This window comes from Budorcas taxicolor, chromosome 1, assembly GCF_023091745.1.
Source record: "Budorcas taxicolor isolate Tak-1 chromosome 1, Takin1.1, whole genome shotgun sequence".
NCBI classification, from domain to species: Eukaryota; Metazoa; Chordata; class Mammalia; order Artiodactyla; family Bovidae; genus Budorcas; species Budorcas taxicolor.
The window spans coordinates 53,205,050-53,221,939 of NC_068910.1; the positions used below are offsets into that span (position 1 = coordinate 53,205,050).

At 41.8% G+C, this 16,890-nt stretch overlaps 1 protein-coding gene across 1 annotated transcript in view; it reads left to right on the top strand.

Annotated features, from left to right (window-relative positions):
* The window catches only part of GLB1 (galactosidase beta 1), a 97,746-nt gene that overhangs the window by 53,655 nt on the left and 27,201 nt on the right, over nucleotides 1–16,890 (top strand). Inside the window, exons 11-12 of the mRNA XM_052635778.1 lie at nucleotides 12,778–12,852; nucleotides 15,090–15,179. Of these exons, the coding sequence (XP_052491738.1) occupies nucleotides 12,778–12,852; nucleotides 15,090–15,179 (165 nt within the window). The remainder of the gene's footprint in view (nucleotides 1–12,777; nucleotides 12,853–15,089; nucleotides 15,180–16,890) is intronic.

Below are 16,890 nucleotides of genomic sequence, written 5' to 3' on the forward strand. Positions count from 1 at the left end.
AGAAGAGAAGTGAAAAGCCAAGGAGAAAGGGAAAGATACATCCAACTGAATGCAGAGTTCCAGAGACGAGCAAGGAGAGACAAGAAGGCCTTCTTAAATGAACAATGCAAAGAAACAGAGGAAAACAACAGAATGGGAGAGACTAGAGATCTCTTCAAGCAAATTAGAGATATCAAGAGAACATTTCATGTAAGGATGGGTACAATAAAGGACAAAAATGATAAGGACCTAACAAAAGCAGAAGAAATTAAGAAGAGGTGGCAAAAATACACAGAAGAACTATATAAAAAAGGTCTTAATGACTTGGATAACCACTGTATTGTGGTTACTCTCTTAGAGCCAGATATCCTGGAATGTGAGGTCAGGTGAACCTTAGGAAGCATTATTACAAACAAAGCTAGTGGAAGTGATGGAATTCCAGCTGAGGTATTTCAAATTCTAGAAGATGATGCTGTTAAAGTGCTGCATTCAATGTGTCAGCAAATTTGGAAAACTCAGCAGTGGCCACAGGACTGGAAAAGGTCAGTTTTCATTCCAGTCCCAAAGAAGGGCAATGCCTTAGAATGTTCAAGCTACCACACAGTTGCTAGCAAGGTGATGCTCAAAGTCCTTCAAGCTCAGCTTCAGCAGCTCATGAACCGAGAACTCCCAGATGTATGAACAAAGAGACAGAGGAACCAGAAGTCAAACTGTCAACATTCACTGGATCATGGAGATTGCAAGGGAGTTCCAGAAAAATTCTACTTCTGTTTCACTGACTACACCAAAGACTTTGACTATATGGATCACACCAAACTGTGGAAAATTCTGAAAGAGATGGGAATACCAGACCACCTTACCGGTCTCCTCAGAAACCTGTATGCAGGTGTCAAGAAGCAACAGTTAGAACCAGACATGGAGCAACTGACTGGTTCAAAGTTGGGAAAGGAGTATATCATGGCTGTATATTGTCACTCTGCTTATTTAACTTATATGCAGAGTACATCATGTGAAATGCTGGGCTGGATGAATCACAAGCTGGAATCAAGATTGCCAGGAGAAATACCAAAACCTCAGATATGCAGATGGTATCAGTCTAATGGCAGAAAGTAAAGAGGAACTAAAGAGCCTCTTGATGAGAATGAAAGAAGAGAGTGAAAAAGCTGGCTTGAAACTCAGCATTCAAAAAACTAAGATCATGGCATCTGGTTCCATCACGTCATGGCAAATAGAAGTCGAAAAAGTGGAAGCAAGACAGATTTTATTTTCTTAAGGTACAAAATCACTGTGGACGGTGACTGCAGCCATGAAATTAAAAGACACTTGCTCCTTGGAAGGAAATGTATGACCAACATAGACAGCATATTAAAAAGCAGAGACCTCACTTTGCTGACAAAAATCTGTATAATCAAACCTATGGTTTTTCTAGTAGTCAAGCACGGATACGAGAGTTTAACCATAAAGAAAGCTGAGTGCCAAAGAATTGATGCTTTCAAATTGTGGTGCTGGAGAAGACTCTTGAGAGTCCCTTGGACAGCAAGCAGATCAAACCAGTCAATCCTAAAAGAAGTCAACTCTGAATACTCATTGGTAGGACTGATGCTAAAGCTGAAGATCTAATACTTTGGCCACCTGATGTTAAGAGCTGACTCACTGGTGAAGACTCTAATGCTGGGAAAGATTTAAGGCAAAAGGAGAAAAAAGCAGCAGAGAATGAGATGGTTAGATAGCATCACCAACTCAATGGACATAATTTGAGCAAACTCTGGGAAATAGTGAAGGACAGAGGAGCCTGGTGTGCTGCAGTCCATGGGGTCACAAAGAGTCAGACACAATATAGTGACTGAACAACATTACTGATTCACTTTACTGTAAACCAGAAACTAACACAACACTGTAAATCAATTATACTCCAATGAAAAAAATTTTAATCATTGCAAGTTAAAATTTTTTTAAGATTAAAATAACTGGAAACGTCACAAAACTTAAAAACGTATTTTGATTTATTCACTGCTTGAAACACCTCTGCCATCCTTCTTTGCTTATGTTCTTTTGGCTTCATGCTGTTTTATTGTCTCTTCAAATGACAGCAGTGTTTGTGATCTTCTCTAATGAGACTGGCTCTTGAGTGTGGTTGATAGAAATTTCTTTTTCAGTATTGACAGTTTAGAAAAACAGAAAAGCTTCACATTTTGTTACCGATAGTGTTGTATGACTATTTAGTATTGTCATGCAAATTGGGAAGGTGTCTTTCAAGTTCTTGCATGCATGAGCGATAATATTTGGAAGAAATTACAGACAGGTGCTGGCTGCATAGCATTTCAAACCCTGTTTCCCTTACACAACCCACATATTTCTGGGGGTGGATGCCTTAGAGCACAGTCATGTTGCAAGTCAGCAAAATCTGTTAGCAATAGTTTACCTACTCATGGGAGTGACAGTGCAGCTTGTAAATGTATTTTCTACCCAAATTAAATAAATCCCCACCTCAACTGTCCTTTGGTTGAATCAAGGCCTGTAGCCACTCTAAAGCCCCTTCACCTAAGAGCATGCTTGACAGAGGAAAACTAGTGCAGAAAAAGATGAGTGTTTTAGCCTTTTGTGGTTAAATTGTGTTACTTTGCAAATTTTACAGAAACCTCTGATCACGCACTGCTAGGACCCTCCCTTTGGGAGGGAGTGACCCTTGGGGGCACTTCTGGGTGCAGGAGATGAGTTCAGAGGCTGCTAAAGTAACCAAGGAATGAGATGACGGCATAGGCAGCAGGGAGTGGAGAGACAGCAATTGATTTGAAAAATATTTGGGAGGTAAAATTGGTGACAAAGGGAAGCGAGAGTGTTAGTGGCTCAGTCATGTCCGACTCTTTGCAGACTCATAGACTGTAGCCTACCAGGCTCCTCTGCCCTGGGGATTCTCCAGGCAAGAATACTGGAGTGAGTTGCCATTCCCTTCTCCAGGGGATCTTCCTGACCCAGGGATCAAACCTGGGTCTCCTGCACTGCAGGCAGATTCTTTACCATCTGAGCCACTAGGGAAGCCCAAAATTGGTAGGATTTAGCAACTGGCTGAATGCAGGTGTGAGGAAGAATGAGGAGTCATTGATTGGTCCGTGTTACAATGTTAGCTGGATAACTGGATGGGTATTGGGGTTAGCAACTAAGACAGAGAGCTGCAAGGAAAACACGGTGGGAAGTAGGGTGGGGGAGAAAAGTCAGTTATGCTCAGGATGCCTCTGGGGACAACTGGGGGAGGCCTGGCAGGCAACTCACTTAAGAGTGAAAAGTTCCAGGAAGAAGTCGTTAGGACAGACATGGATTCCGCAGTCATTGTGGAGGCGGAGGAGAGAGGCTGAGATTGCACATGGGGAGCTGATCAAGAAGGGCAGTGGGCCAAGCAAAGGACCAGTCCAGAGGATCCCAGGTGTTTAACCAGTGGCCACAGTAAGGTGAACTCATGAAGGAGACCGAATCTTCAGAAATTTATGTGATTCAGTAGCTTATGATAGATTGCAACGTAACGTGTAGTTGTCTTTCCCCTCGTTCTCTGTGTTGATATTTTAGGTATAGGAAGAGAAAAAAGAACAACTTCAAAAGTGGGCTCTTTCTTAGGAGACGTCGTAGATGTTCAGCTAGCTGGTTTGTTAGATGGTGTTCAGAGTGTTTGTTTGCATGGGGGAAAAGAAATGGGATCATAAATATCCCCATATACACCTTTTCCTGCCTCTTTCCTTCACCAAAGACTTATAAAGTTGAATGGGTCTCTTCTTTAGTCCATCTCAAGACTAAGCTGGGTGGAGATGGACAGTCTCTTTCACTGACGTGGACTCCCAGGGATGGGAATTTCCCAGAGGGCTCCACCAGCCTGTGCTCAGTGGTGAAGGCTCCAGGCAGCCCTCCAGGCAGCACAGGACTCTTTTAAGGCATGACAGTGCTCTCGATATTTGCATTTTTAAAGCTATTCTCTTTGCTGTGGGTAAAACTCAACCAACTTGGTTAACACTTTGACCTCGAGGATGAGCCGTAAGACTGTAGGGTAAGTGCCCTCCTACTCATTACCAATTCCTGAGAGGGGCAGTGGTGAGTTTATTTTCATATGCTTTTGAATGAGAGTTTTATTCCAGTTCTTAATAGGGGCTCTATCAAAGATGAGTCCAGCTGACTTTTTGAAGATGGGTTATTCTGTAGAAATTGATCAAGTTGTAGTTGATGACCTTGATGAGTGGAGTGGATCCTGGAATTCCTTGAGGGTGGCATTGGGGCTGGGTGGTGACGAGGCATGGGAGAATGGCCAACGTGATTCTCAGTATTTCAGAAGCTTAATGACATTTGAACCTTGACCCAGGACCAGTCACACTGGCTGAATGTCCTCTTGGTTTATGGCTAGAATGACATTAGTTCAGTGGGTGAACCAGCTGTCTGTTAATGGTGCTGGTGGAAACATAGTGTTTATGTCAGATAATTAAGGATGACAATGTCAGTACTGCTTAATGAACGTCTTTAAAAAAAATTTATTGAGGCACAGTTGATTTACAGCGTTGTGTTAATTTCTGCTGTACAACAAAGTGACTCAGTATAGATACATTATTTTACATATTCATTTCCATTATGGTTTATCGGAGGATACTGATTATAGTTCCCAGTGGTACACAGGAGGACTTGTTGTTTATCCATCCTGCATGTAATAGCCTGCATCTGCTAATCCAAATAAATAGTCTTTTAAAGCATCACCTAAACTCCTGTGGCATTAGTCCATTGATTTCCTGCGTACCTGGCTTTTTCAGTCTGTCTTCCGAAGTGATTCCTCTGAAACACTGATCTGGTCAGGATGCCTTCCATGACTCCACCCCTATTTTCATCAAGACTCATCTTTCAATTCTCCCTTTTATTTAAGCCATTTTTTAAAAATTAAAGTATAATTTACAATGCTGTGTTAGGTTCAGGTATACAAGAAGATGATTCAGTTCTTTTCTTCTCTTTTTCAGATTCCTTTCCTATATTACAGGTATTGAATATAGTTCCCCGTTCTATGCAGGTCTCCCTTTCTTGTACATGACTGTCTAGCCTGAAGATACAGGCACATAAAATTCCTCAAGTTCTACAGAAGGTGCTGCTTCTACTCCCTGGCCTCTGCACAGAGTGGCCCCTCGTTTATCCATCTGGAAAATGAGGACTTGCCTCATTACCTTCTCTGGGGAGTCATCTTTGAGTCATCTCTCTGCAGACTTAGTCACACTTTGCTTTCTGCCACTATGTTACACTGTGGAAATCTTGAATACACAACTTCTCCTAGTGTGAATATAACTTGTTTATACACACTGTCACTTTAGACTTGGGGCTGTTATTATCCTTAGTACCAAGCACAGGACCTGACACAAAATACTTTCTTTTCATTTTTTTTTCGGTGCCATGTGGCTTGCCAGACCTTAGTTTCCTGACCAGGAATTGAACCTGGGCCATCAGTAAAGTGCAGAGTCCTAAACACTGGGCTACCAGTGGATTCCCCAATTACTTTCTTAAGAAGAGCTTACTAGATCAATGAACAAAAACGTTAGAGGTCTTGGGGAGAGAATAGTTGGTCACCGTTGTATCTGTTGGATTCTACTAGGAAAAGAGCAGCTTCCCACGTTGAGTTTGTCCCTCTAAATAAGTAGGATAAGAAGCAATATGATTCTTAATTCTCAATTCTGAAAACTATGATTAAAATACAAATTACTATGGAGACATAAAGGTTCAGAAGTTAATTTTGCTATGTTTGTCTATTTCTTTTCTGACACATTGGTTACTTGGACAGAAGATTAGAATTTTGCTATATGATAATCAGTGAAAACTCACTATAATAATTTTTTTAAGGTTGTGGCAGATGTGATAGACAGATGGAGGCTTAATATGGAGAATATAATGAGCTCATCCTACTGAGTTAAAAAATCAAGATCGAAATAGATAACTGGGTGAAAGTCATAAACAAGTATAGACCTCTAGTGAAAACTTTGGCACACCTTATATTAAGAATCATATAAAATGCTTACATTTGACCTAATGACCCCTCACTTGACTGGAGGAAGTAATGGCAACCAACTCTAGTATTCTTGCCTGGAGAATCCCATGGCCAGAGGAGCCTGGCAGGCTACAGTCCATGGGGTCACAAACAGTCGGACATGACTGAAGCGACTTCACATGCACGCCCCTTACTTGGAACTTTCTTTTAAAAATTCTGAACATGGAAAATATTATAGACAAGAAGTTGTTCATTGCAATATTATTTATAGTATCAAAAACTGGAAATAATTCAGTGCCTAATATTGAAAAGTGATGGTTATATAACTTCTGTTATATCTGTTTGAATATAATATGCAAGTAAGTAAAATTGTTGTTATGGTTTGGTCCATGCCAAAAGTGCTTTTGGTAAGTGGCAGGAGTAAATTGTAAAATTATCTCATCTTTATGTGTGCATAAATAGAGGGGGTATTGCTGATTATTGTTCAGCAAAAAAGGAGGCTAGATGGAGCTGTAGATGGGACTTACCTGGTGGTCCAGTGGCTAAGACTCGGAGCTCCCAATGCAAGGAGCCTGGGTTCGATCCCTGGCCAGGGAGCTAGTTCCCACATGCTGCAACTAAAGGTTCTGCAAGCCTCAACAAAGATTCTTGAGTGCCACCACTAAGACCCAGTGCCACCAAAAAAGTAAATAAATAAAAATAGTGAAAACAAAAAAGACAGAGCCAGAGGAACAGCACTAATCTTGGAGTTGAAGTCCCAGCTCCCTCCCTTGCCCCTTTTCAAAATCTTGAGCAAGTTCCTCGGTCTCATCTCTAAAGAGGAAATATGATCACAAGCTATGAGGGCCTATGTAAGGAGTAAATGAGATGACAGAGCTGGCACATCAAAGTTAGCTGAGTGTAGGTTGGATAAAAGTGTCTGTGCAGTTGACTTTTTCATCCAGTGTGGTTAGAGAGGTTGCAGTCCTGGCCACACCTTGACTGTAGAAATTAGGTGGGTCGTGGCCCCCTACCACGCACTAAGTAAATAGGGGATCTCAGACTGCTGTCAGGCCACCTCTGTGGGTCTGTGCTGACTGCTGTTATCGGCCAGAATGTTGGGGGGGAGAATGCAGTATGTCACCTGGCAAAAGAGAAAGAATGTGATCTAGACTTCAGGCAAAGCTGGGAAGAGAGACCTTGCATCTTGCTCTAAGGTCAGGAGTCACTCTGGCCTCATTTGTGTTACTGTGAGTCATAAAGTTCACTGTAACATGATCTTTTAAATTTCACAGAAACATAGACTCATAGAATATTAGAAATACCCAGCTCCAGATGGCTGCCTGTGTACGTATCTATCTCTTCCTTTCAAAATGTGGCTAATGACAAAAAAAAAAAAGATTTTTTAAATGAAGCCAACAAGAAGGGAGCTGTCCATGCATGAGAGATTTCAGCAGATTTCTGGGAAACAAAAATAGATGGAGCAATGGTGACTGAAGAAGTAAGATAAGGAAATCTAGGTTCCCACTAAGCATGGAAGAGGGTTATAGGAACAGGGAACAGGGGGTAGATTGACCTTAAAGAACCAAGAAGAGCTGGGGTCTTGGAAATGCAAGTAAGACAAAGGATGGAAATGAAAGCTGAAAATGGAAGATCTGGATAGTCCAGTGGTTAAGATTCTGCACTCCTTATGCAGGGAGTGGGTGTTCGATCCCTAGTCAGGGAACAAAGATCCAAGACCCCACAGGCCATGTATCATGGCCAACAGATTTCTAAACATCAGGGGTGGCAGGGTGGGAAGGCTGATGAAACTCTGCGTATTCCCTGTCAGATCCTTCACTCCTTCACTCCACTTTCCAATGAACTGTCCATCAGGGAAGCATCTTTCTACCAGCCAGAAAATTGGAAGATTAAAAAACAACAAAAAAGTGCACAGCCCCAGAGCAAAGACCCCACATATTATGTCTGATTCCCTGTGAAATCATCCTAAAACAAAGCTCCCCACTGGACAAGCCTGGCTCCTGTACGCATAACAGGACTGGCACATAGAAGCTGAGTGTGCAAATGCGAGTGCATTCATCTGCATTACCATTAAATGTGAATAGACAACTAAGGAGGATGGCCAGATGCTTGTACAAACCCAGAAAAACTGCAACCAGGAGGAGGAAGACCAAGATGAAATAAACAGAAAAGTAACCCTAGAGGCAACAGAGAATCCACAGGACAGATCTTACACAAAACAAAGCGAACCTTCTCAAATTTGTATCCTTCAGAGATATTTGAGAAGATACTGCATCGATAAAATAAGAAGAGACTACTTTGATAAAGGAGACCAAGAAAAAGTTATTGGAAGTTTTTAAGATATCCTAGAAATTAGGGTGAGAAGACAGATGGAAACAGGAAAGAAAAGATGAGACACATAGAAGAATAATCTGGGAGGTGCAGGTTACTTATAAGGAAGGGGAGAAATGGAGAAAAAGAAGACATCAAAGAAATAATACAGAACTTTCTCCAAAATAAAAAAGACTATCCGAGTTGCCTAGCACAATGAATGTAAAAACCATGTGTGTCCATATGCATCTTTACAAAAATTTAGGATATTGGGAATAAATAACCTACAAGCTTCCAGAGAGAAAAAGCTGGTCACCTTTTTCAGGAATGTGCTTGGCATGAGCCACAGCAGGTGAGAGAGGACGCTGAACAGCACCCTGGTCATTCTGAGGGAAGATGATTTTTTAGAAAAATATTTATTTATTTGGCTGCATTGGGTCTTAGCTGCAGCTTGAGAGCTCTTAGTTGAGGCATGTGGGATCTAGTTCCCTGGCCAGGGATTGAACCCGGGGCCTCTGCATTGGGGGTCTTAGCCTCTGGACCACCAGGGAAGTCCTGAAGATGATTTTCAACATAGAATTCGATACCTATCCAAATTGCTAACTAAATATGACATACTCAGACATTCAAAGATTCAGGAAGTTTCCCTCCCATGTACCAGTTCTTAAGAAGTAACTTGAGATTGCTCTAGTGAAATGAGGAAGTCATGAGATTCTAGAAACAGGAGGGAAAAGCCAGAATAATGATAGAGCCTGAGGGACTTCCCTGGTGGTCCAGCAGTTAAGACTCCACACTCCTGATGCAGGGAGCAAGAGTTTGATCCCTGGTCAGGGAATGGCGATCCCACAAGCGGTGCAGCGGGGCCATAAATAAATGAAGTAGGAAAATAATCGTGGACTCTCAGCCCTTGGAGCAGAAGACTGAGGGTCCCAGTAGGAGGATTTCTAGGAGAGAAAAGAGTGTTGGAAGAAACTTGATACCGTCTTTGGAAATTTGGAACCATCTAAGCACCGTGTGAACCGAACAGCAGAGAGGAAAAAAGAAAGGCAATTAGAAACCCCAGGGAAGAGAAAAGAAAAACAACGTCTGCAAGGAGAGAGAATATGCCATCCTGGTACATACCGGCCATGTAGCTGTGCAGAGAGCAGTATTTATAGAATCGTAATAATGTGAGCACAGGTGATTAATTTTAATATAAGGTCAATGTACACTTGAAGGGAGGACTTGTGACTAATAGGATAGACCTTTAACCCTGACATTTAAAAAGCACAGCTGATGGTTTGGAGATGGGAGTGGAGAGGAGAGCTAAGGGGAAGGATGCAGACAGCCTTATCTTTAAATGTGTGGAGACAACGGATAATGTCCTAGTCGGTAAGAACTAAGAAATAAAGGTATAGGGTATTATTTAAAGCTACAAAGATAACCAGTAGAGAAAAATGGTGACATAACCATATTGGCAAGAAAGGGTGATATCTGAAGAGTACAACTGAGCTAAATCCCATGGATTAAAGAAATAAATGATTGTGCTTTAAGTTGCTCAAACAAGAAGTAGCAGATAAATTTAGAGACTAACAGAAGCAAAAATCGAAACAGTGAAATGATTTTAAAATGGTTTCCTCTGAAGAACAGAACTAAAAGAATATTGCAGGAAACCGCTGCTTTTTACTACGCTTTTAAAAATTGCTTTTAAAAAGGGAAGCTGAGAGCCGGCGGTGGGGTGGGGGCGGGCGGGGAAAGAAGGAAAGAACTAAGGGCCTGACAGATCATAATACAACCCATTAATACTTGGAGATTCCAGATGGACACCGACTTTTTTTAAGACCTGGGAACTACACCCGTATCTTCTGACATTAATATAAGTTGTGTATGTATGTATTTAATAAGGTTTTGTTTTTATTTAAAAATAATTTCAAACTTAGAGAAATGCTTCAAGAATAAGACTAGCAGGACAAACACTTGTGTGTTCCACACCCAGATTCACCCGTGTGAATGTTTCCCTACGTTTGTGTCACCATTTGCCCCTCGCCAAGCCCGTATGCTCTCTAAACCTATGGAGGGTTTTAGACATCAAGACTCTCGACCCCTACATACTTCAGTGTATGTTGTTTAAGAATAGGCAAGAATATCCTCTTATATAACCACAGCAAATTTAACATTGACACAAAACTTTAATCTACTCATAAGATGTAATTTGCAAACAGCATCTTTTCCTACTATAGACTCGCCCCTCCCTTCAGAGTCGGTTTTGCCGGGTACCTTTTTTTTCCCTCTCCACTTGTCACTTTCATCCTCTCTGCTTGTTTTTGCTCTTTTGTTTTACCCCATTCCTAATTCAGATCTGTTTTTGTTGTTGTTTTTAAAAATAATTGTTTCTCCTTTTGGCTGGGCTGGACCCTCTCTGCTGCAGGGCTTTTCTCTAGAGCAGGGCCGACTCTGCGGTTGTGGTGTGGGCTTCCCTTGCAGAGCACTTGTTTAGGGAGCACGGTCCTCAGTAGTTGCAGCACGTGGGCTCAGTAGTTGTGGCTCCTGGGCTCTAGACACTGGCTCACTAGTTGGGGTGCATGGGCTTGTTTGCTTTGCGACATATGGGACCCTCCCAGACCAGGGACCGAACCCATTGTCTCCTGCATTGGCAGGCAGATTCCTTACCACTGGACCATGAGGGAAGCCCCTGTTGTCACTGTTTTTAATGGCAGCATTTAAAAATTTTGTTTTTGGTGTATAGTTGATTTCTCCTGGCAGTCTTGATTCCAGCTTTTGCTTCATCCAACCCTGCGTTTCTCATGATGTACTCTGCATAGAAGTTAAATAAGCAGGGTGACAATATACAGCCTTGACGTACTCTTTTCCCAAATTGGAACCAGTCTGTTGTTCCATGTCTAGTTCTAACTGTTGCTTCCTGACCTGCATATAGATTTCTCAGGTCAGGTGGTCTGGTATTCCCATCTCTTTCAGAATTTTCCACAGTTTATTGTGACCACACAGTCAAAGGCTTTGGCATAGTCAAAGCAGAAGTAGTTGTTTTTCTGGAACTCACTTGTTTTGATGCTCCAACGGATATTGGCAATTTGAGCTCTGGTTCCTCTGCCTTTTCTAAATCCAGCCTGAACATCTGCAAGTTCACAGTTCACCTACTTTTGAAGCCTGGCTTGGAGAATTTTGAACATTACTTTGCTAGCGTGTGAGATGAGTGCAATTGTGTGGTAGTTTGAACATTCTTTGGCATTGCCTTTCTTTGGGATTGGAATGAAAACTGACCTTTTCCCATCCCTGTGGCCACTGATGAGTTTTCCAAATTCGTTGGCATATTGAGTGCAGCACTTTCACAGCATCATCTTTTAGGATTTGAAATAGCTCAACTGGAATTCCATCACCTCCGCTAGCTTTGTTTGTAGTGATGCTTCCTAAGGCCCACTTTCACGTTCCAGGATGTGACACCACCCTTATGGCAGAAATCGAAGAAGAACTAAAGAGCCTCTTGATGAAAGTGAAAGAGGAGAGTGAAAGTGTTGGCTTAAAACTCAACATTCAGAAAATGAAGATCATGGCATCTGGTCCCATCACTTCATGGCAGATAGATGGGGAAACAATGGAAACAGTGACAGACTTTATTTTGGGGGAAGGGCTGCAAAATCACTGCAGATGGTGACTGCAACCATGAAATTAAAAGACGCTTGCTCCGTGGAAGAAAAGTTATGACCAACTTAGACAGCATATTAAAAGGCAGAGATATTACTTTGCCAATAAAGGTATATCTAGTCAAAGCTATGGTTTTTCCAGTAGTCACGGATGGATGTGAGAATTGGACCATAAAGAAAGCTGAGCGCCAAGGAATTGATGCTTTTGAACTGTGGTGTTGGAGAAGACTTGAGAGTCCCTTGGACTGAAAGGAGATCCAACCAGTCCATCTTAAAGGAAATTAGTCCAGAATATTCATTGGAAGGACTGATGCTGAAGCTGAAACTCCAGTACTTTGGCCACCTGATGCAAAAAACTGACTCATTGGAAAAACCCTGATGCTGGGAAAGATTGAAGGCAAGAGGAGAAGGGGACGACAGAGGATGAGATGGTTGGATGGCATCACCAACTCAATGGACACGAGTTTGAGTAAGCTCCGGGAGTTGGTGATGGAGAGGGAGGCCTGGCGTGCTGCAGTCCGTGGGGTCGCTAAGAGTTGGAGAGTTGGACACGACTGGGCTGAACTGAACTGATAGCTGATTTACAATGTTGTGTTAGTCTACTTGTTTCCACTTTCTGTTTTCAGGTGTTTTGTTCTATAATTATTTGAATGATTCCTGGAGCTTAAAGCACAGACATAGACAGACGTGTGCTTAGAATTCTGTTTTGGAGGGAGTTTTTGGTTCCTTTGCCTTTCCAAAAATCATTGGCACTATTTGAATCTTTGATCATTCTTTTGAAACATGAATTGTAGAGATGTGTTTCTGAGAGTTTAACAGCCGTTTTTCTTTTCTTTTTTCCACTGTGGTTTATAGTTTGCAAAAGTACCGGAAGGTCCTATCCCCCCATCCACACCAAAGTTTGCATATGGAAAAGTTGCTCTGAAAAAGGTAAGAAAAAAACTGACAGAAACATTAAGAGTGAGGAAGTGGAATTCAGTAGTCATGAGTCAAAGTGTTACGCCTGGCAGTCGGTTCCTTATATTTTCGTGAACTTGTTTTCTGTGAGACTGATGGGGTGGGTGATGTTTCTGGGAAAATGGGGACACAGGCCATGAGATGCTGTGTGATGCTGACAGGGTGAGCATGTCAGGAGTGAGTGGGCATTCTTAGATCATTGTTTCCATTATCAGTGTCAAAACCAGCGTTAGGAGCCCTTGTGGGAATAACATGTAACCTTACTGTTATGGCTAGTGACATTCGTTTCTATAATTCTTCTTTTCTAAAAGCAGTTCTCAAAAGCCACGAACATTAACTCTAAATTATACACTGCCCTCCATCTCAAAATCATGTCTTCAGGAAAAAAGAAAAATCTTACCTTTATAGCTTGTGGCTTGTATGGTAATTGGGACATCGAGTGGTAAAGCCAGAAACGAATCATAAATATTAGCGAAGAGCTTTTTCTTCTAGGGAAAGAGAAAAAGAGGAGAGGCTAAGTTTGATAGGAGTGACGTAAGCCCAAAGCAATTTGTTTTGACCATCTTCAGGTTTTCCCCTCTGATAATCCCTAACTCCTACCTCGGTTACCTAACAAGAAAAAAAAGTTACACATTTCTTAAGAATCTTGATATGCTAAAATAGCATCATAAGTTTTTATCTTTAAGCAAAATGCCAAACATGACTATATAATATTTCCATTCGTGAAGCCCTTTGATGTTTGGTTGAGCTCTTGTAACATTTTCCACCTAGTGTCAGATATGTGTGTTACATTCTACAAAGAATGTGGTTTCTCTGCCTGATAGGAATCTTGCTTTAGATTAATCAGACTTTAATCACATTTGTAAAGGGAGTACCTTCTACTTTTTCATTGCTACTGCTACTTAAGGAAAAGTTCGGTTTGCGTCTTTTTAAAAAAGCTGTGAAAAGTTTATTTTTATGCAACAGAAAATAACTGCAAATGTTTTAAACAATATTGCTAACCTTAGTACCAAAGCACATTCTGTTTATCAGGAAGGAGAACTGTGAGACCAGAAACTAAATACAGGATTGAAGACAGCAAATTGACATAAAACTGTGTAAAGTTTGGGAGTTCCTTGGTGGTCCAGTGTTGAAGACTCTATGCTTCCAACATGGGGGGCCCAAGGTTTGATCTCTGGTCAGGGAGCCAGATCCCACATGCTGCAACCAAGACCCAGTGCAGCCAAATAAATGAATAATTAATTTTTTAAAATACTGAATGAAGTTTATGTAGATCATAGTTATATAGGATAAAAGCTTTGACCATGAGCTCCTTTAGTTGTCCAAGTAGGAAAGCACTCACTTAGCTGAATTGATGGGATTGTACCTAACAGATTTTTTTTTTCTTCCATGCTACCTATCAGTGAGGTAGCTCTAAAAAGCGTTTATAAAATTCCTAACCAGTTTCATGCTGGGAAAAGCCCTGGGTTTGAAGCCAAAGCTAACTGCAAATCCCGTCTGTGCCATGACTCAAGTGAAATCCTGAGTCCCCAGTTCCTTCTTCTTCCCTAACAAGGGACAGTATTGCCGTCCTTGCCGGCTTTTGTGAAGACTCAGTGAGGTGTGTGGGTAAAGGGAGGTCTCTCCTAGAGTTTGGTGAGGCACCCAGGGTTGTTTTGTGCATCAGAGTAAACATCATGGGCTACAAGAAAACAGTCATTTAGGCTGAATATAAAAAGTTTTAATTGGGTGTCTGTTATGTGCTGGATATTGGAGGTGAGCACAGTACGGAACTTGGTCTTAAGAAGCTGACTGCCCACAAGGAGTACAGTGGGGTCAACAAGTGCAAGGCGATCCCTTAAGTGCAAGGGAACGTGCTGCTGACACGCTCAGAGGAGGGCACAGCTGGGGCTGCTTCACTCGGAGGTGGTGGGGAGGTTTCACAGAGCCTTGGTTTTCATGCATTTTATGGACCTTTTCTATACAGGAGGTTGTGATTGCGAATAGGTATGTTTAAAACTCTTTACAATATCATCTGTTATTTTTCATCCAGAGTTAGGGACTGGATAGAATTGATTGAAGATGACTGTGGGACAGCCCTGAGTGGAATTCAAACCATTTCATTTTATTTAGGGGTTTGGGCAAATCTGCTGTCTCTGGTGATGACATTATTTCTACTGTGATTAAGTGAGGGGTGACAATGAGTGAATGCTGCTTTTGTTTCTTTCCAGTTAAAGACAGTGGAGGATGCTCTCAACATCCTGTGTCCCTCTGGACCCATAAAAAGCGTTTATCCCTTGACGTTTATCGATGTGAGACAGGTAGGGCTTCAGAGGTAATGCTTTACCTTTTTTCTACCCTCAAAAATATGTGCTTTCTACACTACCTGTTCTGAACACAGGGACCAAAATGGTAAGCAGATAAATCAGACCCCATGTAAAATCACCTCCGATCTCCAGGCTCTAGCTCTGTGGCTGATCTTTCCTGTTCTCCCCACCCCCATTTCTTATCATAGGTAATAACCTGCTTTAGCATAATTCTGTGCAGGTTATACATTGAGTATATGTCTGACATAATTAATCTTATTAGGTTTCAGAGTAAAACCACTGTTTTATTACTCAAAAAAAGACAGTTATTTGTTCTTAGTTCCAAGACATAGGGACTGTGTTCTTAATAGATTAGGTTATTAGAGATTCTTTTTCCTGCCTTTGCAGAGAAAAAGAACAGAGTACACGGGGCGGGGTGTGTGTGTGTGTGTGTGTGTGTGTGTGTGTGTGTGTGTGTGTGTGTGTGTGTGTGTGTGTGTGTGTGTGTGTGTGTGTGTGTGTGTGTGTGTGTGTGTGTGTGTGTGTGTGTGTGTGTGTGTGTGTGTTTAACCTCCAGGCACAGCTCCATCTTTATTGTAAAATTTCCCCAACTTTTACGTTAGAAAACTTCCAAGAATAGTACAACACCCATAGAGCTTTAACATAGATCCAGCAAGTGTTAACAGCTGCTTCATTTGCGTTCTCTTTGTGTGTATGGTTCGGAGTCAGCTGCTTTTTGCTTTTTTTAAGCATTTGAGGTAGTTGTCAACATCATGACACTTCCACTCTTAAATATTAGAGCATATATTTTTAAGAAAGACATTATCCTACATGATCACAGATAATGATCACCCTTAAGAAATCTAGCATGGATACAGTCCTAGTATCTAATATACATTCTACGATCAGGTATCCCAGTTTATTCCAGTAATGGCCTTTATAGCGTATCACTTTTCAGTCCAGTTGCCAGTCCACGCTCACACATTGCATTTAGTCTGCTTTCATCTGAAACAGTTCCTGAGTCTGTTCTTCCTCTCTCTCTCATGACATGGTCATGTCTGAAGAGTTCAGACAGTTTCTGAGTTTTGTAGACCACGCCTCACTGGTTAGATTCAGTGAGACATCTTTGGCGCACACACGACAGCAGCGGTGTGTTCATCTCAGGGTACCGTAGTAGGATCACTCGGTGTTGGTTCAGTGTTCTGTTTGATCACTTAGTTAAGATCTCAGCTCTGGTTTTTGAAATGGAAAATTATCTAGGGGCTCCTTTCTGACTTTCTGAGGAGCTCACCTTCTGGAGGATGATATAATAACAGCACATTTGATCTTGCTTTAGCTTATTTTGCTTCCAGTTACTATTGTTACGTTTGTGATTTCACCCCAGCATTACTGCTTTGTGATAAATAAAAATGATTAAGCTCCCCCTCACTTTTTTGTTAGCGCTGGGTAGTGTTCTTTCTCTGGTTCTAACACACGCTGGTTGTACACCCATGTCTCCATCTACCTGTCCTCTCCACCGAGTAGGGTCAGAGCACATCAGATTAGACGCAGCTCAGAGCAGTGGGAACCTGGGAGGTGGATCCCAGGTTAGTCTCCTTGCTTTTTCTCAGCCCCTTTCTGCTCTCTCACCTTTAGGCCAAGGCCGTGGTCTCAGATCACGTGTGGCTCCTGGGCCCTGACTGCTTCAGATCTGGGACAGGCCATAGATTTACTTCCAGCAAACCTC